Below are 27982 nucleotides of genomic sequence, written 5' to 3'. Positions count from 1 at the left end.
AATTTGTTATGATGGAATATATATATTTTTTTATTGAACTTAATAATTAGGTTAAATCTAATTAATGTTTTATGCACCAAGTAGAATCTATTTATTTGGTAATTTGCCCGAAAAATTTTATGGAACAAATTGGGCTATTTTAGAATTTGAATCGAGGTCCATTAGTATTTATTATATACTTGATCCATGCAAATATGAACAAGTCAAAGAGATTATTCGAACCGCTTTAATTGGCCAAACCCATTTTGTTAAGTTCATACACCACCATGATGTAGGCCTAAATTTTTTCGAAATGGACCTAAAACCCATAACCCACAAGCTGAGCCCAAAGGCACTGCCTTAGGCACGTGCATAACTTCGTGCATGTTGATATCTCCCTTCTCTTTCATTTTCATTAAGGTTCCAATAGCATGTATATATAGGTAACCATTCATTGAGATCACACTACATGCACAACTATTTCTCCCACGTCTCACGACTTTAAACTGACGGTCTCCCCTCAGCCCCCTATAGCATGAAATAATAGACTTTGAGTAGACTAGGGATGCCGTTGCACCACTGTAGGATTGCCTTATTGCCAAGCTCCTCCACGCGAGCCACCCTGTTTCTCCATGTAGCAATGCCACACGACAAGTTTAGCACCCTAACGGCCTTTAATCAGCCATAGTCACCAAGAAAAAACTCTACACGCTTCAAGCTACAATGCCCCATCGAATCTAGTACAACCATAACCAACCCAAGATGGCAAAAGCTGCTTAGCCACCATAGCCCAGCCCTGTAAGGCTGTAACCACTATGTTGTTACAGCCACATGATCAATCTCCACGTCCTCTATTTAGCTACACCGAAACACAGTATTTATTTTTCCCACCGTAAGCCACCAAGCCACCCTCACTCCTTCACATCTCAGCCACCAAGGTTGCACTACACAACAACCCTTGTGTTGTAAAACTAGCACCTATTTCAAGCACCCAAAAACCAAGCACGACTCTTCCTCCTTCATAAGCTGCCCAACCACTTGTCGCCTGTATGTGCACCATAGCCCAGCCGTAAAACATTGCCCCAAGTCAATCACTATTACACCACCTGCTCTGCCGCCGCACTCACCACTTAACCCAGCTCCCTACGCCGTCGCATGTTCCCCTCTCTCTCGATATGGAACTCACCTCTCTGTTGCACTTTCATTTTAGTCTGGAGGTGTCTATAATTTCATAAGTCTTTTAATTCCAACCTTTCCAAAGAGCCCATGCATGTTTATGGTCAAGCCCTAAAATACCCTTGTCATTTGGCTGGTTCTACGTTGGGTTTGATTTTTTTTTTTTTTTTAAACTTACTGTGTGTGGTTTGTTTTAAGGCCGGTAAGTATTATTACATAAAATAATTAACGATTTAAATTATATTTCTTAGTATTAAATTTTTATAATTGAATTTCAATAGTAAGTAATGAGTGTTTAATTTTATTTTGAACGTTTTAAAGCTAATGAAGTCATTTTTATTAAATGAAATTTCACTGTTTAATAGATCTTGTTATAATTATGTTAAATGAATATTAAGCTGAAGTGGAACTTTTACATGGACTTAGTTTTAATTGAGTAATTATGTTAGCCATACACTTTATTTTACAGAAAATAATTTAGAGTTTAAAGTATTAATCGGAGAGATTAAGTGGATATCAATAAAGTTAAAGAGTGATGATATTTAAGATTGCGAGAATCATAGAAGTTTTAGGAAAAATAGGTTATTTTGATATTTTAGGCTTAAATATCAAAATACGTGTTTACTTGGAGATTTACATAAGTTATATGTCTAATTTTATAGGTGACAATTACTATTTGTTTAGCACTGTTGTGAAAAATTTGAGAAAAGTTAAAAGTCCATGTAAGCGGGGTTTCTAGGTTAGACTTTGCATAAAAGAAATGAACTAAGATTGGTTTTAGAAAAATATGCATGCTTTGTTATGAAAAGAAATTTGAAACAACCTCAATTATTTGTTTTATATTACTCATGAAATCTATATAAAAAAAGGAAAGTATTTTTTTCATGACTAGTGCAGACATGAACAAATTTTTGACATTTTGTTTTTGAACTGTGCAAAAAAAGTGAATATGAAATCTGAAAATTTGTACATGTTTTGTAAAGATGCTCTGAATATGTTTTGAATATGTGAAACTAATATGACATTGTTCAATACTCTGTTTTAATATGATGTGGCATCTGAAAAACTTTTAGCACGACTTTTTGATTATGTTTCTGGTCATGATCCGATAATTATGATTTTGTTTTGCTCTAATATATGGTTCTGCCATGAGTGATAATAGTGGCCTTTGGCTTTATCACGAGTGATGATAGTGACCTTCGGCCCTGTTAAATAACATAATAGTGACATTTGGCCCTGTCACGAGATATAATAGTGACATTTGGTCCTGCCACGGGACATAATTAGAGGCCATGCCATAGAATATAATAGTGGTATGTGTTTTAAATGCAAACACTTTGGTATCATGGAGATTTATATTCTATTTGACTTCTCGCAGAATGCACAAGCCTACCACAGGGGTTAAAAATGGTCTCTGTACTAATATGACGTTCTGATATGGTATAATATGATAAAATGATGATGTTCAATCATGCTATACCAAATGACTTTTGAATATGAACATTTTGAACTGATAATTTTGATAACATGTTTTGTCCTGCATACTGAAATTGAAAATGTTTTGTTTTGCATTCTGTATTTTGTAAATGCTCATGTTTGCATACTAATATATATGGGTGAAAATTTAAATCGAAAAACTGGAGAACCGGCCCGAATTAGACCAGACTGGCCGGTCCGATTTTGAATCGGTCCTTTCTGAGACCCATTCTTACATTTTAAAAACGGCTAAATTCAATTCAGTTTCGGTTCTTGGTTTTCCAAACCCGAACTAGACCTGACCGATTTATAAAATATATATAAATTAAAATTTAATATTATATAAAATATTTTTATACAATTATATATGAAATTTTTATATATAATATATAATTATATATGAAATAATTTTCTTAAATATGAACATTTGTTTGATTATATGTTATTAATATAATATATATATATATTAATTACATTTTATGGCCTAATAAATTCTCAACATATTCATTTTGATAAATACATAATATATTAGTAATACTAATATACATTAGTATATTAATTACATTTTACTTTAATTGATTAGTATGTATTAGTATATTAATTACATTTTATTTTAATTAATTATTAAAACCGAACCGGAACTGGTAAAACTGAAAGTATTAATTTAGGATGATAATCAGTCTGTGATAGATTCTTAAAACTACAAAACTGGTGGTGTATACCAATTCGGTCCCAAAATTTGTATAAAACCAGATCGAACCGGATCGGTTACACCTCTACTAGTATATGCTTTTTGCTTACTGAGTTGTTGATAACTCACTTCTCATATCCATTATATTTTTCAGATATTATGGATGTTTCAGCTAAAGTTCAAGAATAGGGAGCATGGGTAAGACCATGTGAGCATATTGGATTAGATTTAAGGAGGGTACTTTGGTGATTGAAGAACTTTATTAAGCAGTTTTATTTTGCTCTATTGACTAGATATTTTGAAAGGTTGACATGCATTTTGAGACTTTGTGGTGTTCTTGGTTAATTATTTGGAGAAAAGTTGGTTTAAAACAATAAGATCTTTGTGTTATTGAGGAATTAGAGTCTATATATATTGTCAGATATGATTTTAAGTAATAAGAAATAACTCTCTGACCCATATGAGACAATGGCGTTACAGCCTAGCCCTACCGTAGCCTGCTTCTCCTCAGCCTTCATGATGTTGTAAGTTGGATTCCTACTTTGATTTGTTGATGCATTGTGATATTTCCATCAAATCCGATTTTAGGGTTTTTGAAATTTGGAACTTTTTCAATTATTGTTTTATTTGTTTAAATTGTGTTGATTTCAATTCCTTTGAAAGTGGGCCTTGGCCCAATCACACTCCAATTGATCGGAATCAAACTTCGACTCTAAATAAAGTTGGAGTTGCCATACATTGTGACTTAGGCTGAACATCCGAATCGACTTGGCCCGAAAACCAAGATTCCGATCCAACCCGATTATGCATAATTCTGAAACATAATCTTCCGAATCGATCCAAATACCTGATTACCTGAACCCAATTTTTCCAAAAATTAACCGATTACCCGACTAAAAGGAGACAAGTGAATAAAGATTACGTAAACAAGGATTTGGTCAATCTAGTTTTTTATTGGACTTGACTCTTTCTACTATACAAGACTAAAAGGACACAAGAAAATAAAGATGAAGCAGGAGCCATGACGAGAATATGCCCTGAATCTTCTTCTCTAATAAAAATATTACTCTGGTAATAGTACCCAAGCAGGATTGATAATAGAGTCCCTCTTTGGACAGGTGCATCCTATAAAGCCACTTTATCGGAGACCACTTAGAAGGGGACATATCAGCTGAGTACATAAAACACCACTAAACCTGGCCACACTGAAACATCTTTCCAGAATACCTAGACCGGAACTTCTGCTTTCCTCTTCCCCTTTTCATAAACCCAGTGGCCGAACTCAGACAGTGAACTCAAATTCATTTAAGTTTCTTGCAATCCTCCAAGATCAAGATATTAAAAGCATCAAATTCTCTTTTGCTTGTTGGAAGGTTAAAAATATTGGTCCATGAAAGATCTAATTCTTGCAATGTGGAATTACAATTAAGTGTCAAAGAAATCCAATTTTGATATGACAGATTAAGATTGAAAACTTCCAGTGCTAGAAAAACTATTGAGGAAGATGGAGTAAGATTTGAATAATCATAGGCATAAAGTTCCCTTAGGTGCTTCAACTGAAACATGTTGTTTTGTAAATGCATAAGAACTTTACAACCTCTTAAATTCAAAATGCGAAGCCCACTGAGGTTTCCAACAGATGGAGACACTTCTTTTATGTTAGTGTCATTTAGATAATTCATGTAATCTTTCCATTTCACATTCAATTTTGGGAAAGTTTTATGGGGCTAGGGTTGCTGTTGCGATTTTCGTGAGCCCCAGAATCCATCACCGTCGCATATCACCACCGCAAGTGGCCTTCATTAACGTCGGAAAGTTTTTCCCTTGATCTCTCTTTCTCTGATCTCACTTCATCAATGACAAACCAATAGCGAGGCTCCAGCAAAGCTTCGGTTATCCTCCACCGCCACAGACCCAATTTCATCAGAGAGAGAGGATGAGAGGGAGTGAGTGGACATTGAGGGAGTGAGAAAATGAAGGGGGAGAGAGAGAGACAGGGGGAAGAAAGCTTATTCCTCTAGTACGCAGAGATAGAGAGAGAGAGAGAGAGAGAGGGAGAGAGAGAGAGAGAGAGAGAGAGAGAGAGAGAGAGAGAGAGAGAGAGAGAGAGAGAGAGAGAGAGAGAGAGGGGAGTCTCGACAGATGACCCTTCAATTTGATGTTCCTCTACAACGCATCCCACTCGGCAGAACATGTATCCCCTATGTGGCTTTTATCCATTAGTTGCCTCTATTCTACACACAATGGATTTACTGGTTTGAAGTTATTCTCTTGATAATACGTAAAAATCAAATCCTTATTACTAGGTGTCGATTTCACATCCGTACGGAAGCTTACTAATCTTACTTAAATAAAGGGTAATCATATTAATTTGGAATTTTCAGCAGCCGAAAGCCCACTGGAAGCTCCACCATCTATACGAGAGAGAGAGAGAGAGAGAGAGAGAGAGAGAGAGAGAGAGAGAGAGAGAGAGAGAGAGAGAGAGAGAGAGAGAGAGAGAGAGAGGGTTTTTAGTTCAGATCGGGTATTTTTGGGTCAGAACATTCGTGTATTCGGGTCTGGTCGATTTTTTCGGATTAAATGTACCATCCTAATTGTGACCTTCAACTTCAATAAGAGTTGGAGGTCAATGTGACTTTCCGACTCCGTCAGACTTGGAATCCGCCCCTACACAAACCCACTTAAGCAAGAGTCCTGATGAAGAACGCGTGCAAGAGCCATAACTCAAATTCGAAACTCGAGGATTGAACAAAGTTATAACACAAAATGGAGATGGGGCCCTCTTCGTTCTTTGTTGAAAAACCCTCCGTTCTCTCTCCATAAAACCCTAACAGACCAGATCGACTGACGAAGCTCCTCCCCCCTCCCTTTCCACTTTCTTCTCTCTATTTGCTGTTTCTGTGTTTTTTTTTTTCTTTTGTTTTGGATTTTTGTGTGTTTTCAGGTAAATAAAGGAGGGGAGTTCTGGCGGGATCGTTTCTAGCCACCGATCGTCAACACGCAACCCACCAGAGCGTTGACCAGCTGTCGATCTTCAAGACCACCGAACGCGGCGCCAAAAGGGAAGGAGCGTAGCCCGCACGCGCGGGACAGAGTCTTAGACAGAACCAGAGTGTGACTGTCATGCGCCGCCGGAGAGCCATCTGCCGACTCAAAACCTGGTTTTTCTGGGTCCTAAGACTCTAGGTGATCATCGAATGACCGTCGGATCCCCTCTAAGAGTGGTTGCGTTGCACGCACCACTAGTTTGTTTTGTTTTCTTCCGTCTGTATTATTTGTTTTTTTGGTTTTTATCTGTCCGTCAGTCAGTGTTTTTTTCTAGGTTTTGGTTTGTATTACTTGTGTTAAATCGAGTGGGTGATGGGGTTTTTTGACCGGACACAACCCGGGGCTTGTGCTGTGGAGAAAGGCAGTTGGTGTTACGGCCAGTGGACGTACGGCCAACCTTTGATGGAGGTTCTGTGGTCCGCATGCGAGCTGGGTACTCGTGTTGTGCTTGGGCTCCTGATGCTATCGTCTAGGGTGGGTGTGCCGCCGGGCTCTCGTTGCTGCTCGATTTTTGTGGTGGTCTGGTTTTGTATGGTAGTGTAGTTTTTATGTTATTCTGTTAGTAATAGATTAGGAGTACGCTTTTGGACTTAGTGTCTAAAGCAATGATGTCCCTTAATCCACCTTCGTAGAAGGTTGGAGGGGCTGGTCATTTTGTTTTATACAGAGTGCTTTCTCTCTTTAGAGAGGTTTAGAAGTTAAGATAATGTCTACCACTTCATGTGTGGGGTACTCCAGAACAGATGCGTAGGTTGGCTTATAATCAAAATTTTTCTATTAATAAGTTATATTTATAATTTTGTTATGATGAATGGATTCACATTTTCAAAAATAAATTCGAAACTCGAGAGATGGTGAATAAGAAAGGGTTATTAAGTGAGGGTAAAATCGATATTTAAAATAGGACAATGCTACACATCATCCTACACCACACACTTTATATATTAAAATATTATTTTTTATTTTATTTTATTCCTATTAAACTAATTGAATTATTCTATTTATCATCTATACATTACATATTTATTATAGAAAAAATAAAAAAAAAAATTAAAATAAATGTGGTGTGTGAAGTGTGAGGATGCTAAGAAGAATTTTCCTTTAAAATATGCTGACATGGAGGGTGTGCATAGTGCGTTAAAGTCAAGGCTTCTTCTCCTCCTGCGCCGAACGCCCCTCATCTCTCTCAGAGCCAAATCTCTTTTCCTCACCGCCGCAGCACAAGCCTTGCGTAGCCACCGGTAAATCTGCTCCTCCGCCGCTCTCTCCGTCACCCTGTCGCACTCTCTCTCTCCTCTTCTCTCTCTGTTTCGTCGCTTTTCCAGCAAACGCCGCCGCCCCCGCTCCTCGCGGTGCGGTTTCCCTTCATAACCCACTCGGCACGCTCTCTCTCCCCCGATTTCTCTCTCTCACTCATTCTCTTTTTCTCCTCTCTGTCTCGCTCGCTGTTTATCTCTCTCAGGGCTCTGCCATTGCAATCCACCCCACCCCGGCGTCACACCACCGCGGAACCTTCCCCCTTCTCTCTCACTTTTTTCTATAGCTTGTTGGGAATCAGATCGAAGTGTTGACTATGGAAATCGACCATCCAAAGCCCAATGCTCCCGATCAAGTCAGCCCCAAATTCTCAATCAACGGTACGTTCTTCTTCTCTTTGCGTTTTAGGTACTTTTATTTCAAGATTAGAAAAAAAAGGTACTTTTATTTCATTATTAATCAACAATTTTATTATTATCACGTCCGAAAGTTTATTTTTTCCTTTCATTTTCCTTGATTTTCCCGACAACCATTCGCATAATAGCGTATTATAAATTTCTGAACCTATATGAGTTGTATTGTTCAGTGTTGCAGTTGTTGAAATCAGCTCAGATGCAGCATGGATTGCGGCACGGAGATTATACTCGCTATCGGTACATTCATTTTAAACTTATTTAATTATGCATTTTGTTTGTTTATGCAATATTTTAATTTGTTTAATTAGTTTCCTCACTATTTGATCCCGTATAGTTGGTAATGAAAGTGATACTTTTGATTTTCAGAAGGTATTGCACCGCACGTTTGAGGAGGTTGTATAAATCACTCAAATTCACCCATGGTCGCGGTAAATACACCCGGAGAGCCATAACTGAATCAAACGTGACTGAAGTTAGGTGTGCATCGGTTTTCCTGTCAAACCAAGTTAATATGAATTCACATGCTTTAAATGAATTCTTTTCTAAATTTGTTATTTTTTCCAAATCTTGTCTATTGGTTGTTGAGATGAGTAGAAGTATGCTACAAGAAGGAATTTAATTTTTAAAACCAAATCATTAACATTTAAGTGACTTTAATATGACTATTTGGATAAATCAAGTTGTTTGAGACTATGCTAGTTCTGTACGTAACTCAATGTAGTCGGCTGATGGTGGTTGCTTGCTAAGCTAATATCAAACAACGTAGATGCAATATTTTTTTAATTTGCTTACTTTGTTGACTCAAAAACAACTTTTTTTTTTGGGGGATTGGGCTGCTCTAAACATTAGGAACTGTCATTGTTTTATTGACCTTCTAAGTTTAACTGTTTACAGTATTTGGATTCAAATAGGTTTCTTCATCTCGTTCTTTATACGGCCGAGAGAGCTTGGAGCCATGCCATGGAGAAGAGACAGCTTCCAGATGGTCCAACTGCTCGTCAGCGCATCTATTTGATTGGTAGGCTGAGGAAGGCAGTTAAATGGGCTACGCTGTTTTCTCATTTGTGTGCAATCAAGGGAGATTCCAGAACTTCATTAGAATCTGAGGTCTGTCCATAGTATATTTTCACCGTAGAGCTTCCACAAAATGTTTCTTGTGAGCAATTAAAAGCTGAAAAATTTTAGAAAGAGGAAAAAAAAAAGATTTGAAAATGTCATGCTGATGTGAGTATTATGTGTTGGGGGCATGTAGGAATTCAAAACTACATGCTTTGCCTGCCCATTTGTGTATAATTGGTTGTCATGTTCTCTCAATCTTCTAATCGTTGCCCAGTTTAAGGACCATGTTTGAGAACGATCTTGTTCTAATCAAGTGCTGCATGAATTATTCCATTTTCATTTGCTAAGTTTAAGTTTGTGGTATGTAGGCTTATGCCTCCTATATGAAAGGGAACTTGCTGTTTGAACGAGATCAGAACTGGGACACGGCATTGATGAATTTCAAAAGTGCCAGGTGCATCCTTGTCTATATAAATAAACAAACATCTACTATTGCTATTTTGTCGTCAGAAATGTGTATGCTAACATTTACTATTGCTGCTTTGTTGTCAGAAACTAGTTTATTCCTCAAAATTCATTTGATAAATTACGGTTTTAACATGGAATAAATTGATGCCAAGCTAAACTTCACCTTGGGGATACCTTAAGTCGATCACAAGTTTTATACCATTCATATTCTGGTTGGAATGATGGATATGTGGCTATTTATCTTAAATAATAATCTTATTATAGGGCTGTTTACGAGCAACTAGGCAAATATGGAGACCTAGAGAATCAAGTTTTGTGTCGAGAGCGCGTTGAGGAGCTAGAGCCTAGTATCCGTTACTGCCTACACAAAATAGGCGAATCAAATCTACAGGCATCCGAGCTTCTGCAAATTGATGAGATGGAAGGTCCTGCCCTGGACCTTTTCAAAGCTAAATTGGAGGTGAGTTTTATTCTCTTTAAAGGTAATTCCTGCATGATGCATATATCTTTCTTTAGGTCTCTTCCAGGCAGATTGACACTTTTTCTGGTTTTTGGTCAATAAGTTGATCCAACATGTCTGTCTTCGTGAAACTGCTTCGAATAATGTGTTTATAAGCATCTTCCCTGGGCTTTTGTAGAGTACTCCCAACTTGAGTTTTCTAGTGGGCAGTGATCCTGTTTTTGTTAAATTGAACTAAAGGACTTGATGCACATGGTTCTATTTTGTTGATGTTTCAGAAAATTGAACTTAGTCACTTCCAGTTTCTCATTCTTAGAAGGAACTTTAAGAAATAATTTACAGTAACATGATATCAAAATCATGTTAACTAAATTGAGAGATTAGTTTCTCCCATGATCTGGTTGAACTTAGCACTTATGATTCTAACTATTAGTATGATAACTTGCATTTTTTTTCATGCTTCAAGAATGGAAGTAAGGCCTAACCCACCACTCCCAACCTGTTTGCAACCAGAGCAAGGGCTGCATGGTTTTTATTTTGTGGGATAAACTGCAATGCCTCAAATTTACAATGGACGGAGTCTCGTCTGAAATATTGACTTTCGCTTTGTTCGCTAATATCTTAAGCAATAATTTCAAGGCAAATATTCTCAACAACACTCAACTAAAGTTAAATACTCCAATATGATACTTCCCAAAGAATTTGTTAGAGCATCTATAATCCAATAACATAACATAAATCCAAAGCACAATTCGGTGAATTTAATAATAACATAACGATATTTAGGTGATAAAGTAAAATCGTTAGTTATCTAAACCCTCAAGTTGTCACATAGCAGCTCCACCTTGCCCAACAATTTGATAACACCCTATTCAAAAACCTCAAGTAGATGAATTCTCTGAAAGAGTAAGAAATACAAAAAGTGAACTACCATGCGCTTAGTAACATAATTAATGGGGGTTGGGGAAATGAAAATTTTAATGGTATCTATATTCTCCAACCACAATAATATAAGAGAAATACAAAATCATTTCCAAATAGTAAATTTGAGCCAAAACACATTATCCATTCCACATTACATAGGAAATCATCATAGATGTATGAGGACATATAAAATAACATGTAGATATCACGATACCATGATGAGGGTTTATTTCACACAGATATCTATATGTCACATAGACATCATGGATGCCACAAAGGCATCAATATACCACACAGATATCAAGGTCTCAGGTACATGGATAAATATATCACTTGGCTCCTGAAATAGAATCCCAAGAGATTATTGTAACACCCTATTGGAAGGCCCAAACCATATGGCCTATACTCCAAAAGGACTACTTAATAATACAATTGGAGCCCCATTGGAACTTTATAAAGAGCAAGAAGTTCTCTTTCCCAAGCAATGTGGGATCTCATACATCACCTACCCTTCTTATCATATGGGGTATCACAATTATACAAGAACATTTGAAGTATGACCAGTGTATATGGTTCACAAAAATTTGTGCATCTAGAGGCCATTGGACTGAGGGGCTTTCCCCTTAATTACTGGAGTGCAGTTGTGGGAAACTGCTTGCCGAGGACTTGTGCATCCCCTAGATTAGTTGGGACACTGTTCCCGCACACCAGGTGCCAATAAAAAAAAAAAAAAAACAATTTGTGCATTTTCCCATAGCATATCCAAAATAGCATAAAAAGATGCATGCAAACAGAATTTAATAGCATGCAGAAATTTTGAACAACGTGCTCGGACTTAAATTAGCAAGAGTAACTAGATTTTATAAAATCTCATTAAGATACTGTGTTCACAATACCTTCAACCAAATGCTCCTTCAATTTACGATGCAATTACTTGGAACCTAAACCAAATCGAACTTATGGATATTAGTTACAATGGGAATAAATTTGGGAATACTCATACCTAAACCAAAGCCAGCCATGTCCAGTGGGGTGTTATAAATTTTGCGTTAAAGCAAGTTGGACAACCTCTAACTAAATTTGGGAATACTCATACATATTTAATGAGATTAACAATGGGACCACAATACACTAAATTTATAACACACACTGCTGGACATGGTGTTTTCCATTTATCCCATCTGAAATTGGTTCTATTTTACATAAAAATAAAACCTTCTACATCCAGGCCCCTTTTGATAAATCATTACTTCAATTAATCTCTCAAATCTAATGTCCCTCAATTTAATAGAACCAAATCTGGTAGATTCAGATCTTATTTACGTTACCATTGGCAATCATTACGTAACCACAATATGTAAACTTGTTAAGGATATACTCCATTGAACATCAGCCAACCAATCAAGGGATCATCTAAATTTTTCTTTTCAAAATTCAGAACACTGACTGTTTTATATTCTAAAATAAATACATCCCAACTTATTTTCTTTCAATTTTTTTTTTTTTTTTTAATCAAAGATGCAAGAATCTACCAAAAAAAATAAAGTTTAGTGATGGCTTCAATTTCTGCCAAGATGAGCAGAGAGGTCTAATTTGCTCTGAAATCCTTGAGATAAATGGGAGATTGTAGAGAATTTTCGTGATGAAAGTCAGCAACTGAACTAAATGAGAGAGTATTTATGATTTAGGCTGTCTTGGTTTCTTGATGATTTCTTTTTTTGTTTTGGTTTCAGGCTGTTATGGCAGAGGCAAGATCTCAACAAGCTGCATCCATGACAGAGTTTCATTGGCTTGGTCATAGGTTTCCAATATCCAATGGGAAAACTAGGGTCGCCATTTTAAAAGGTTGGTGTAGAAATTTGGAATGGCACCATAGTTTTGGAGTGAACAAATTGGTATATACTTATGATGATTCTTTTAGCCTCATCAAACTTCTGGCATGAATTGGGTTTTTCATGATGTGGTAGAATAGATTTATGACTAGTTTTTTATGCTTGCTTCTTTAGCCCCTTGACTGACAACTGATAAGTCTAGTTGATAATGTTTCTGAACCAGAGGCCAAATTCAGTGCTCAAATAAATGGTCCTAATCATAAGTTTCCATTAACATTGCTGCATTGCAAAGTAGTAATGCCTACAAATGTTGCTATTCGGCCCATGACTCAGTTTGTCAGAGCACCATCATGACAATATCTTCACAACCATATACTTGCAGGTCATCCTAACATACCATACCATTGAAGGCGAAACTGCCTATTCAACCTTGCCGGATCTTATTTTTTAATCTTTGGAACTATTGGAAACCATCATGTTTGGAAAGGAGTTTATTGAAGATTAAATTTTGGTATAAGACTAAGCCCTGTAGTAGATTTTGATCAGGTTTAGTTTATAAGGCTGATGAATGTTTTACATGGAACATGCTGATAGTTTTTCAAAGAGGAATTTAGTGTTGCATCTTTTGCTTTTTACTGTATTAGTATATAGGGGTCTTGGTATTCTTCATGTAATAGCCCGAATTGATTATAAGAAGGTGGCGGATGGTATCTTGCAACTTTTGTAAAACTACTCGTAGACTTATGCAACACACAAGAATAACTCAATTCATTAAATAAAAATTACTCCATATAACTAAGTTATCATACCTTGATGTACTATGCAGTAAATTCACAATTTTTGTTCCTTTTTTTCGTTTAGTTTATTTAAATTTAATAGGGGTATTTTGTATTATTAGAAATTCTTAGGGGCACTTTTGTCTTTAATAGATAAAGCAAATGCCTTGCAAGTTCTTGGTAGTTTAGGGGGAGCGGGACATAGCTGAAATTGGAAGTTTGGAAGGGGGACATTGCAAATTGTATGGTAGTGTTTCTTTGGGTGGTGTCTGTATTTTCTCGTTTAATAAATATATTATGTTTAATCATTTTAATTTAAACAAAAATTAGTAAAATCTATTTGGATATGTTATATATTGATTTATAAGTCCAACTTAATGTTATTTATTATTTAATTCTTATTTAATAATAACACAAGTGGAGAGTGGATGATGTTGCTTTATTACACTTGTTGTCATTTGATAGTAATATATTGAGATAGTTGATTATGTGGCTCCATTAAAGTAGAGCTCTGTACTATGAAAATGATATATATAGTATATACGATATAAGCATGCAAAATAAGGTGTTGTCTGTTCCTTTTCCCATTTTTGTTTGCTTTTAAGTCTAAAACATTCTCAAGTTTTTTTTTTGGGATAAACTTGTTCAGCTCAAGAATTGGAGAAAGATTTGCATGGTCCTTCCGCAGATTCACTCTCGGCAGAGAGAAGACTAGCCATCTTTGACAAAATTTTTACTGCATATCATGAGGCCAGGAGCTGCATTCGTAGTGACTTGGTAGGGAAAGTTGACTTAATTTTATCATTGTTTTACCAAAAAGTGAGGTCCATTTATTTATTTTGCATTTTGCCCTCGATGTGTTGGTATCTGTTATCCATTTTTTTCCTCTTTAATCTGTAGGATTTCTTTATGTTTTACTTTACATCTTTTAGACTCTTTCCTGAGGCTGTGTATGTTTTAGGCCAGTTCAGGTAATGCTGAAAATGTGAAAGACGACTTAAATGGTCTTGATAAGGCTGTTAGTGCTGTCTTAGGACAAAGAACCATTGAGCGCAACGAGTTGTTGGTTAGCATTGCAAAGAGTAAACTTACTAGGCGACGTGATGACAAAAGTGAGAAAGTTACCAAACCTGAAGAACTTGTACGCCTATATGATCTTTTACTGCAGGTAAGCTATCTCCGTCTGCTTTTTACTAGGTTTTCTTCATATAACAATATTAGACGTAATACTAAAGTTGATAGATGCCAGCCTCTGATTTAATAGAAAAACCTTGAAACTGTTTGTTATGTTTTGCAGAATACGACTGATCTTTCAGACTTGGTTAATTCTGGAAGAGATAGAAAACCAGAAGAACTGTCATTTTCTGAAGAGTGCGCACTTAAAAGTTTGTCCTTCCGAGCAGAAAGGTTTGAATTCTGAGCCTTCTATTTTACTGAGCTTGAACATGCTTTATTGATTTCAATTTTTTCCCATGCAATTATTTAAAGGATGCATCTATATTTAAATTGATAACTCCCCCTTCCAGTAGGTGAGGAGTGTTACATACTTTTGTAACTGTGCCCAGTAAAGAGACTTAACAGAATAAAAATACCTAATTTATTGAAAATGAATTCCCAAAAAAACAAAAACAAAAATTATAGTCTCAGTAAGAAAATACTTGGGCTTATCCATCCATATATGGGCCTGATGGGCTGAACCTACTCCCTTTTGAATCTAGGTCCATAATTTCATATCCAATCCTATCTCCTTGATACTAGATCCTCAACTAATGTGAATGAGCCAATGGGCCCAATAAAATAATCTTCCTTCCAGCCTCAACAAAATTGGGCCTGTGGCCCAAACTTAGTAAGCCTATAAAATGTGGGTCTGGATGTTACATTGATCTTCCATAATTGTTTATTGTCTTAAAAACATTCCCACCATCTTTTGTCATGCTTTTGTAGGACCTTTTGAAAATGCAACCTTTTTTTGGATTTAGTTGCAAGCAGTTGCTTTGAAAAAATGCCACATAAAAAACATGTGCTATTCTACCTTTGCTTAAATCAGAGTGTAATATTCACGGATTAGACAGGGAACCAGTTCCTCGTTCTATTTTGTTGCAGATGGCACTTTGACGTATTTAGCTAAAAATGGAATCAAATATATCCAAATGTCCTTATTTTCTTGGACCAATTGGAAGATATTGCATTCTGTGCTATTATCTTGTTGTGGGTTTCCTCAAAATGATCAGGCTATCTTCAGTTCGCCAACAGATACCAGAGATTAGACTTGTATTTGATTTTGGTATTTTGTAGGTGCTTCTACTTGGCAAAATCTTACAGCTTGTCTGGAAAGAGGGCAGAAGCATATGCATTATACTGCCGTGCTCGGTCTCTTGCTGAGGAAGCCCTTCAGAACTTCCAAATTTCAAATGGGAGCGATCAGGTTTTGTATAAACATCTCTGGCTATCTATCTACTTCTGTATTTGTGTACGCACATCATAGTCCTCTTTATGATGTGTTGTTTTATAATAAATTAGAACATCGATGACTTTTGGGTTAGGATTCAGATTTGTTTACTGATGGCTTGCATACAAAGGAAATCTTTTATCTGTAATGCATCCATCTTTTGTATTACAGAGAATCCAACAGTTGAAGATATTGTGCAAGGAGTGCAGATCCAACAGTTGTATAGAGCATGCAAAGGGGATGATGGAGGAGATGAAGGCTCCAGAGAATCTCTCAAAAAGAATTTCTAACATTTCATTAACAGGAGCTGACAAGAAGGTATTTTATGCTTTTTATTTCTCTTTCTCAACATTTAAATAAGAGTACTGCTACATCCACAAAGGAACTACACAAAAACAATCTGACAAACTGATGTGGCTTCTTCCAATCCTTTAGATCTACTTTACAATCAAAGTAACTTTATAATGTAATGAACCATATCAAACCACATTAGTTTATGGGATATCTTTTGTGTAATGTAATCCCTTTGCGGCTAGAGTAAAGGAGCCTTAGAAGCAAAATGCTGCCTCAGGAGGAGATTTATCAAAAAAATAATTTAGGTTTGTACGGAAGAAATCTTGATTCAAGCTCATTTGCATTCATTTAGAGATGGATATGAATCACATTGCTAATCAGAATTATACATGTGTATATATATGTATATGTGTATATATATGTATATGGTATATATACATATGCATACATGCTATATATATACACACACACCTGAAAAACCTCGTCAGAAAGAAAGAAATTGATGTGATTCGCTTCATTCTATATTTGCTTGTGTGCATGCCGGTGTACATGCATCTCCATGTAACAGGACGTACTTTGGCATATTTACAAAATCTGTGTACAGAGATATATTCTGAGATTGTCGTGACAATTATGATTTTCAGACGGAGAAATTCCTTGTGGAGAAACTCGATACCTATGAGTCTGCAGTTGGTGATGCGAATGTGAAAGGTGTTCCGCGCATTGAAGTCTTCCCTCCTGCTTTCCAAGCAACCCCACGCAATCCCATTGTTCTTGACCTTGCCTACAATTTTATCGAGTTCCCATCGCTTGAAAATAGGATGAAGAAAGACAAGAAGGGATTCATAAGTAGGCTATGGCGATGAGATGAATTTTCTTGTGGATTTGTCTGGTAAGTCTGGTTTTATTATTTAGATTCAGATATATTTCGAGTTAATTCCGAATAATTTTTGTAACTGCATTTAAAAGCCTTGGCTTGGCTTGGAGATTTTGTTACTTAAATTCTGGATCACCGGCAATGAAAATTTTGTTAACCCTTCTGTATACCTTTATTTAAAGTGGAAGGTATTTTCGTAAAACACAGTTCGAGGAGTATTATTATTTTATAAAATTGCCACATTTAAAAGATCAGTTGGCAGTTGAAATTGTCACCTGTTCATTGCATGCAAAGAAGCTATATTTATGCTGGGGTGAGTTTCCTCACTGTTACCCGATAGTATGTTAATCCACATTGCATGAATCCGATCTATTGAAACACGTCACGGGTCATCAACGGAGATTCATGACAAGCTGCAACAAGCAGAAATATCGCCGCAAAAGTATTTCGGGCTATTTATATCATTCGGAATGGTGTTAAAGTTCTCGAAATAACATCTTGTGGCGCTGTTTAGAAGATGTTGGAAATGTTCCAGGAATGCATCCAGATAACCCATTTTTACCGGAATACCAATTACCAAGATGCAAAGTTAAATTGATATTGTTAGGGTCATGACAGAAAACTAATCAACTCAAAAAGCAGTAAATATCCCTAATCAATTAACCAGATCATGAGTAGAAAAATAAATAATGCAGATAGATGTTAAATTTGTATAATAGGCCACTTTTAACCCCTTTTAAAGGAGTAATATAACGTACATGACTGTACAAGTTTCGTATAGTTGCTTTGAAAAAGAGTGAAATTTATTATTAAAAAATTAATTTATTTTTATGTAAATTTTGTATTTATTTACTTTTTTTTTAAATAATTATACGGTGTTTGTGTATTCACAACTGTAACTATCATTTTTCTTTTTACAGAAAGCTTGTATGATAAGCAAATAGCAAAGTTTGTCCAGGCCAATCTCCCTTTCCTCCATTAACCTCCAAGTTTTCCAACGACAAACTGCATGCAAAAAAAAGAAAAAAGAAATGCCATTATTGCCACATGGAAGAAGTATTAAATGGTAAGTCTAAGACTCGAGTTTCAACAATAGTAAGCATTTCTCATGCTGAACATGTTAGAAGGATGCCAACCTCATGAGTCATGGCATCTAACCTTCCAAGAATGAGACAAATATTGCCATGTTGTCGTGAAAATAGAACTGCAATATTTATAGTAGAACCCAACATCATTTATAGTAGAAAGAGGAGACTCATGGAAGAGAGAAGCAATGGCTCACCTGAGTGCACTCATTTATCAACTAGACGAGGTTCCACCATGCCAGTGGCCACAGCACGAAACTGAGATCCTTGTTATCTCCAGCCATTAGACACAGGACATAATTGCATGTTGGCCACTTAAGATGTTAAAGGAAAATACTTTAATGCTATCTGCAAGTGAAGGTTCTTTTGAAAATGTGTTACTTGAAATAGAACTCTTATTTTTACCTTATTTACTGTGTGATCTATGTATATATTTCTCGAGTACTAGACTCAATTTATATAGTATTTAGGATTTGCTTCCTTCTGTTATGACTATTTGAGCATCAATTAGTGAATTTAATCACAAAACAATCAACAATAAAAATGATGAAAGTAAGAATGGAGAAAGTTTGGGCAGAACATTTTTTAAAGTACATTGACAGTAAACCAAGAACAACCACACGGAGAAAGTAAGCAACAAGCATAACTAGTTTTATGCATAGATGACAATTAGACAATAAAACAATCCCCTACCAAAGAAAAATACTTTCAGTACTAAGAATTAATCAAAATATAATTTTTATTGATAAGTAATATATATCATTAATAAAAAATATAGAGGCGCTTTGGGCCGATGGCACTTATAAGTTGTAATTATCGGAAGCCAATAGTGAGCTGCCATGTAACGGGTTCATCAAGAGCTGGCTTTGGACACATAACAGGGGATCAAACTCTCATTCTCGAATTGAATCCCCCCTTCCGATTTCTGAACTCTGCTCTCTCTCTCTCTCTCTCAAATTCGCTCTCTCTAGTTCTCTCCTTCACAGTCTCCCCCTCCCCCTCCCACAAGCCGAAACCCATCTAAAGCCGAAACCCTCCCTCTCCCACAAGCCGAAACCCATCTGTCTGCCTCTCTCTCTCTCTCTCTCTCTCTCTCTCTCTCTCTCTCTCTCTCTCTCTCTCCCTCCCCCATCAATGAAACCAGAAATCGAAACCCTAGATCGACCGACTCCACCATAAAAACCGACTCCTCGATAAAACCCTAACCCTCCCTCACTCAACTCCTTCATAAAACCCTAACCATACCTCACCCGACTCATTAACCCGAACCCTAACCCTCCCCCATTCGACTCACTCATTCGAAGGGAAAAGCTCAAAAAATAGAAGGAGTACGGCATGCCCTGTATAGAATGAAGGTAAATGTTCTAATGCAACACTGATCTTGAAATCCATTCATTTTCTGTGGATATATGCACGAAATGTTACTTCTGAAATATAAAAATGTAACTATGCCTGAAATGTTATTATGTAAAATCCATGAAATTGGAAGTTGGAATATCATGAAGGTAGTCGATTGGATTGGCAATTTGTAAATGGTTTTTGTTTTTTTCTTGTTAATTCATTGCATGCCTAGATTCGATTGAACCGGTCAGTGTTATCTATTAAGTCAGTATCTTAAATTTAAACATCAATTTTTTTATAAACAGAGTTTCTTAAATGATTATGATCATCAATCTCAATCTCAAAACCAAATTTATAAGAAAAAAAATATGTTTCTAGTTTCAACTCCTCCAGTTTACGAAGTTGATGTCCTCTTCAATTGTCAAAATGTAGATGCAATTCTTTACCATGAAAATGTCTAATGTAGTAGAATAGAATAAAAGAAATTGGGGCATAACATAACATAAGAAATTGGGGCATGAAAATTGCACATTAGGGCATAACATAATATAAGAAATTGGGGCATGAAAATGTCACATTAGGGCATAACATAACATAAGAAATTGTTGCTGTTGACGCCAAATATAGCTTGTTACATTGTTAACTCCGAAATATTAAATAATGTTGGCAATGTAGTTTGACGATGACAGTGGTGCTAGTTTGGAGAGATCATTTTGCTATTGTGGGATTCCAGCAAAGTTAAGGATTTCTGCCAAAGATACTAGTTTTGGTAGACGGTTTTTCAACTGTCCAAATTATAAGTTCAACAAACAATGCAAATTTTTTCAATAGGTTGATTTTGAAATGGAACAAAACTATTGTTGCAAAATCACATTGGAGTTAGCTCAAAGAAGGAACGACAGGATCAATCAAGAACGTGTAATAGCTGAAGCGGCAAAATTTAAAACTATGGAAAAGAAGAACAATGGAATATTAAAAGTTCTATTCGTTTCATGGTTTTGTATTGTTGTGCTTTGTGCTGTAATTATTTTTTATGTGAACGATAATCATAAATCATATATATATATATATATAGTTAGTGGTCATTTTGGACAATTATATGGCTACAAGTTACTTATATTGGTGAAGTTATATATATGGTTAGTGGTCATTTTGGGCAATTACTGAATATTAGGTGTATTCAGGTGCATTTGTTTTCTAAAGTTGAGAAATTCTTAAACAATCATTAGGCGCTCCATTTGGTTATGAATTTACAATCATAAATATTAGACATTCAATATTCAAACGAAATATTCAAATCCATTTGATTTGATCCGAAATATTCAATATGAATTCACAACCATGCATTTAATGGCAAGTTCTAAGTAGACCAATACGAATTTGCAAGTATCAAAATACAAATACACAACACACAACCAAATATTTAGGTCCAAAAATCAAGTCTGAAATACAAACAGCTTCCATGGAAACAATGCCTTCATCTCCATATACATTTCCTATGACATTAAAAAAAAACAATTAAGTTGCATACTTAAAAAAAAAAAAAACAATAAGTTGCATACTTCGAAAAAAAAAAAAAAACAATAAGTTGCATACTAAAAAAAAAAAAAACAATAAGTTGCATACTCAACTTGATGTTTCTTATTCAAGACCCATCCTTTGTGATATGTTGTCATTTATATTTCCAATATCCCTAAATGAAAGACAAAAAAAAAAAAAAAAAATCATAAACACTTTGTTAATAGATTGAAAGACAAACAAAAAGGGGAAGAAAAATACTATACCCCAACAAAGGGCAGTTGGTCATCGTATGGCCCTCAACCTTACAAATGCCACAACGCCATTTCTTCACTGATTGAGTCTCTTTGGGGTTCTTTGCTCTCAAAGATTTTGGTCTTCCTTTTGTTGGCACTAGTTGAGGATCTTGTAAAGTTTGAGAGAAATTTGATATTACTTGTGATTTTATCATAGGGGAATCTATACGTGACATGGCTCCATCTTCTATATTTTGTTCTTCAATATCTTCCATCAAAAGCAATTCCTTGCGTACCTTATCCAAGGCAAGAGATAAGTGGTTCATTTAAACCTTGATTGTGAGTCAAGTTCGGCAATATCGTAAAACTATATCATCAAATGGCTTTTTCGCAATATTGGATCTTCTTGTGTCGAAATAGGCCCCTCAAAATTTGGTATTTCAAGGATAACTCTGCTCTTAGCATTGATGGTCCATCGCTCTAGAACATAGTGATGTGGCAACATATCTAAATTTGATTTCTTCATGAAGACACATAGGATATGCCTACAAAGAATACCTAGAAACTCAAACTTATGACATGTACATATTGCCTTTGCTTCTCTACTGTCTAAAGTCACATAATAAATCCGAGCGTCTTTACTGTTAGGTGCCACCTCATACATCTTAATTTCACCATCTTGCTGAACTTTGGTCATTTTGTATTGTTGGCAATTGAATAACTCTTCTTGAAAGATACTGAAAAACTTTCTTGTATACAATTTGGCCCCCTTTTCTTCAATTTTTCAACATGTTCTCAAAATCGGGTTAGTCGATTTCGTTCTCACATCCTTCTCTTTCTCCTTAAAGTACCATGCATTTAAGGCTTTTTCGTACTAATGCACGAAGTCACTTACCATCGTGCTCGATTGGACATAATTCTTGAAAAATTTATTCATACTCTCGCTCCTTTGTATGGTTGACATACCGGCACAAAATATGGTTCGCAAGTAAGCCGGAACTCACTTCTCCAGTCAGTATTAAACAATCATTACATACTAGACCATACTTCACCAGTATTAAAACCATTCCTCCTCAAACTCATTAGGTGTTATAGTATAATGGATACAGTGATGGAACTCTTTTTAAAAGTCTGGAAACTTGTTATAGACATTTGCTAAATGTTCTGTAACTTTTTGTAAAATATGCCACAAGCACAACTGGTGAGTTGTATTTGGGAGTACCACTGCAATGCCTTGGCCATGACTTTATCGTCATCAGTAATAATGGTTGAAGGGGCACACCCAAGCATAGCTTCCTGCCATGTTCTTAGTAATCATATATAGGATTCAGCTGTCTCATTGACTAACAATGTACAACCAAACATTATGGTTTAGTGATGATGATTAACTCTTGAGAATGACACAAATGGCATGTTATAAACATTTGTGAGGTGCGTTGCATCAAACGTGACAACATCTCCGAAATATTAATATGCAGACTTTAATCTTGCATCTGCCCAAAAACAACTTCCTATACTCCCATTTTCATCAACTTGCATATAGTACACAAATCCAGGTTCTTTACATTGGCGTTCAAGAAAGTATGCATACAACCTTTGTGCATCTCCCTCTTCAAATAATTTTTTTCTTTTATTTCCCAAATAATTTTCGACGTCCATTCCAATACAACCAATTTTAAAATCACCACCTGCTTCTTTACTCAATACTGATATTATCTTTTTTGTTGGTATACCAGACTCATTCAAAGTGAGAATGAGGGTTTTTTGCACATGTGTAATTCCTCTATGTCCACGGAGTAAGTTAGTACTTCTTGATGTGAGTAGCTCATGGTTGTGTTTAGGCACTAACTTATATACTATCCACCTTTCACCATTTTTTTTATACACATGGTAGCCTTACACCCAATCTTTGTTTCAGCAGGTTCGAAAATTTTTCTTTCTTTCTGTTTGAGGCTTTCACACCTAAATCCTTCTCTTGTACAAACATAGTGTACTCCAATTAATTTTTTGTCCCCTCTTGATAATTGCATATGATTAGTCCTCATTGCAAATCCTTTCTTTCTTGCATATGCTTTATAAAATGCTTGGGCGTCCTCAACTTCATCAAACTCCTTCCCAATGAATGGTTCAAAAAGTCCACTACTAGAAGTGGAAATTAAATTGACTCCATCTCTATCTTTCACATTCACTCCATCTCCATCTCCATCTCCCAAATTCACGCCATCTGTCCTTTCCAATCCATCTCCCACATTCACATCACATTGCTTTTCCACAATTTCATCGTCAATAGAAAAGTTTCTACTCGTTAGTATCTCAACATCATCACTATCCGAACTCCACCCAAAATTCTTCATCCCAACAATGTAATCAATAAAAAAACCAGTTACTAAAAAAAACCACAAGTTGTAAATCAATATTCAAACAGCTACAATTATTGTTCAAACATCAACATGGTTCAAACAAGGCCATACGAAGAATGAACATGATATGGTTCAAACAAAAGTCATACAAAGTATCATCTGAAACTTGGAATGCACTCCAGATTGACAAGGATGAAATATAAATTTTTTCAAATTTTTATGCTGCTATAGCATTTGTATAATGAATTTTTTCAAATTTTTATTAAACATTCATTGAAAATAGCATTCATTGAGGTTGTGCGGACAGATTTTATCATGATTTTCACTGTGGGTTCATCGTTTCGTCGTTGGGCAAACTGTTGGAAATCGAAGAAAAATTTTGGAACAAATTATCGAATAATAATCCTGGAACATTACGAATTAGGGATTAGAAAATCCTAAAACCAGAAACCCTATACCATTACAAAGAATAACTCACCCGTGGGAGTGGGAGTCAACGTGAACCAGTGTTTCTTTCTCGTGGTTATGGTTTTCGTTCTTGAAGGGGAGTGAGAGAGAGGTTAAGTCCACATTTTTCGTCTTTGCAGCGTGAAGGAGAGATGGGGTACGGGATTTGGATGATTTTCGTCTCTGCAGTGCAAAGGAGAGATGGGAGGCAAAACAGAAGGATCCCTTGCAGCGTGGCTTCATTCCTGTAAGTTGTAGCTCTTAGGTGTCACTCTATTATTGGGTTCCGATAAATATACATTATAGGAAGCACCGGTTTAAAGATTTTCTCTTAAAAATATTAACCTGGGTGGCCTACACATTCATTTATTTCTTTGGATTGTGCTAAGTTCTGCACTTTGGAAATTGAAAAGTTGAATTACAAGTTAATTAGTAGTGTCGACTCCAACTGGGAATTTAGTAACACGTGACAAGATTCTCATTGGATGTCCAATATCTATTGAAAGGAGGATGATGCCAGTTAATCTAATAGTTATTTCACATGGTTGGGTTCAATGTAATATTGGGTATGGACTGGCTGGCCTCCTACCATATTAGTATTGATCGTTTTAAAAATGAGGTAGTATTGACTTTTTGAACAAGGGTGTTATCTGTCCTAGTGTGTCACCATGGGGAGCCTCAATTTTATTTGTGAATAAGAAAGATGAGACGATGAGGATGTGCATTGACTATAGGGAACTTAACCGGGTGACTACAAAGAATAAATATCCACTACCCTACATAGAGGTTCTATTTGATCAACTTCAGGGCGCACATGTAATTTCAAAAATCAATTTTGGTTCAGGTTATCATCAACTAAAAATCAGGGTAGGAGAGATACCCAAGACAACTTTCAAGACCAGATACAGCCACTATGAGTTTCTGGTCATGCCTTTTGACCTGATTAACGTCTCAGCGATATTCATGGATTTGATGAATAGAGTATTCCATGACCTCTTTGGATAAATTTGTGGTTGTTTTTATTGATGACATCTTGATATACTCCAAGAGTAAGACTGAACATGAAGAACATTTGAGATTGGTATTCGAGACACTCAGGAATAAAAATTTGTTTGCTAAGTTGAAGAAGTATGAATTCTGGCTAGAGTCAATTGCATTTCTAGAGCATGTAGTTTCAAAAGATGGCATTTTAGTGGACTCGGGGAAAGTGGAAGCAGTGGTTAATTGGTTGGTGCCAAAGAATGTGCATGAGGTTAGAAGTTTCTTGAAATTGGCGGGATACTACCATCGACATGTGTGAATTATCAAAGCAAAATAATGACATGTGTGTGATGAATAGAATCACAAGATTTAGCTAGTTATATTGAATTTGTATTTATATGAAGAATTAACACGTTAGTGAATAATTTTTTGTTTAGGTTGTGACATTGATAGAGCTCCAGTCCAAAGCTTTAGTAACTCTCTGTAAGAGTTAGGTCAGTGGGGTTCCTATCTAAACTTTGTATAAAAATAATATTCTGAGGTTGATTTTATATAAAAAAAAATGCATATGTTGTCTTAAAAAAATGTTAAATAATATGAATTATGCGTTCTGCATTACTAATGAAATTTGTATAAAAAGAGAAAATATTTTCTATCATAACTAGTATAGACATGAGCAACTTTTGCATTCAACTTCCTAATATATGAAAGATTGATTATGATTTTTGATATCTATGCATATTTATATGAAGATGCTTTGAGTTTGTTTTTATATGTGAAAATTATTAGAATCTATATTGTACTCTTTCTTGACATGATGAAGCATTTGAAAACCTTTGGCATGATATCCTGATTACGTCTTTGATTCTATTTTTGCTCTGCTTTGACCTTACCATAAGTGTAAAACTATGACCTTTGTTTGGGTTGGTACTAACTTCTCTATCTCTGAGTGCACCCACTAGGTACTAACTTCTCTATCTCTGAATGTACCCAGTTTAGAAACAAAGAAGATGTGTGGTCTTTCATGTGTGCACACTCCAGGTTTTGAGAATAATAAAGGGAAGATTCACTTTAGTTTCTATCCAGTTTATCCACCAGGGATGACATAACTCTACCACGAGGGTTAAATATGGCATATGTTCTTATATGGTGCTTTGATACGATATGATGAAAATACTTGGTTTATGCAATGCCAAAGTACTTTGGATTATAAATATTTTTAATCATTCCTTTGTTAACTTTGAAAACATGTTTTGTTCGGCATGCTAACATTCAAAATATTTTGTTCTGCATCTTATGCTTTATAAATGCTCATGTTTACATTATGATATATGTTTTATGCTTGCTGAGTTGTTGATAATCACTCATTATCTTCATAATATTTCAGATGATTTTGATGACACAGCTAAGAACTAAAATTAGGAAGCATGGGCGGGGTTAGCTGCGGATTAATTATTGAGTGCCTACGAGTATTGTGGTTATGAGGGGAATTTATTTAGTGTAGATGATTTTGTTATTATGTTGATATGATTTACTGGGAGATTTGTTGTTATTATGGAAAATCTGAGGAGTATTTAATTTATCTTGTTGGATCATTTCATTGAAAACTTGTGAGGATTGTATTTATGTTTGATTGGAATAGCTAAATTTATGTTTGTGAAGTAACTGAAAATGTTATTTATATTGTGAGGAGATAATTTTAGGTATCAGATAGTAACCCTTAGACCCTTTTCGGGTACGGGGTGTTACACTCTGTGACTACCTGAGTTGGTGTAGCAGCATCTTAAATATATATTTAAAGGACAATACTAGGGTACCTACCAAATGTGCACACTAGTACAAATGAACTTTTTTATTTTTATTTTATTTATCTTTAAGTGTTTTTTAAAGAGAAAAAATAAAAATAAAAATATCTATAAATTCACTAATGGTCACTTACTTAAACATTAAAAAAATAAAAATATATAAGTAAGCACATTTGATAGGCATATTTGGTAGTCATATTATCATTTTCCATTTTACATACTTATTAATGTGTTATGTCATGTCAATATCGACTGGTTAATAATTAAGCTATCAACCATGAAGGGCTGCTACAGGGAAGCCCCTTGTGGGGCACGAAACGCACAAAGTGCATTGAGGTGGAAAACTATAACAAAATAAAATAAAAAGTAAAATAAAACAATAAAAAATCAAAACTAAAGCTGAAGCTTCTATCACTTTTTACACTTTTTGCTTTTCACCCGTATCTCTTTCATCTTCCCGCCTAGGTGCCTAGGTTCACGACACAAATCCTGCACTAACGAACGCTTTGTCTATCCTCCCACAACCATTCACACGTCCAAGAGAAGGTAATCGTCTCTCTCTCTCTCTCTCTCTCTCTCTCTCTCTCTCTATTCGGTCTGTGTAATACTCATGTAGGGAAAGGAATTTTTAAACATTTTTTTTTAGGTAAAATATGTGTGTAAGCAATCTCTAAACATTGTTTTTGGACAATTCGAGATTACCCTCTTTAGATTTTATCTTTATTTGTATGTGTACTTAATGATTTTTAATAAGTACATAGCATCCATTTTATCTTCATTTGTATGTGTATATTTTAGGCCTTCTACATCTTAAAAAATTTGAAAAAGTATATATATAGTAACAGCCATGGTCAAGACTTGCAGTGTTTTTTTTCTTTAAATAAATCGTTTTTATGTACATCCTCAAATTTTAAAGTTGACTTGATGGTTTCTAGTTGTGTGGACTTGATGGATTAGATATATTTTTTTTTTTTATGAGTTAGACCATCGGATTAGATAAAAACATATCTAATTTTAGTTTGATTTT

The 27982-nt window shown here is 35.5% G+C and overlaps 2 protein-coding genes across 4 annotated transcripts; one reads left to right on the top strand and one right to left on the bottom strand.

Moving 5' to 3' along the window:
* Positions 1-7502: 7502 nt before the first annotated feature.
* LOC122276540 (signal recognition particle subunit SRP68) lies at positions 7503-17384 on the top strand. Of its 3 annotated transcripts, XM_043086354.1 has the most exons (14): positions 7553-7611; positions 7833-8007; positions 8214-8280; positions 8410-8520; positions 8955-9150; positions 9471-9556; positions 9835-10030; positions 12688-12799; positions 14212-14339; positions 14524-14730; positions 14860-14969; positions 15858-15987; positions 16183-16329; positions 16950-17384. In XM_043086354.1, exons 2-14 carry the CDS (start codon positions 7944-7946, stop codon positions 17169-17171), a joined length of 1776 nt encoding a protein of 591 aa, XP_042942288.1. In that variant the 5' UTR covers positions 7553-7611; positions 7833-7943; the 3' UTR covers positions 17172-17384. The 3 variants fall into 3 exon arrangements, with proteins under 3 accessions (XP_042942289.1, XP_042942287.1, XP_042942288.1); XM_043086355.1 differs by having other exon boundaries at positions 7503-8007; positions 8222-8280; XM_043086353.1 differs by having other exon boundaries at positions 7504-8007.
* Positions 17385-23218: 5834 nt separating this feature from the next.
* On the bottom strand, positions 23219-23716 carry LOC122276891 (protein FAR1-RELATED SEQUENCE 5-like). The gene has a single exon (XM_043086786.1). The coding sequence runs from the start codon at positions 23714-23716 to the stop codon at positions 23219-23221; it is 498 nt and encodes a 165-aa protein (XP_042942720.1).
* Between the last annotated feature and the right edge of the window lie 4266 nt (positions 23717-27982).

The sequence above is a fragment of the Carya illinoinensis genome, chromosome 9 (genome assembly GCF_018687715.1).
Source record: "Carya illinoinensis cultivar Pawnee chromosome 9, C.illinoinensisPawnee_v1, whole genome shotgun sequence".
In the NCBI taxonomy this organism is placed as follows: Eukaryota; Viridiplantae; Streptophyta; class Magnoliopsida; order Fagales; family Juglandaceae; genus Carya; species Carya illinoinensis.
Note: the sequence above shows the minus strand (reverse complement) of the source record. Positions and strands in the feature narration are given on the sequence as shown.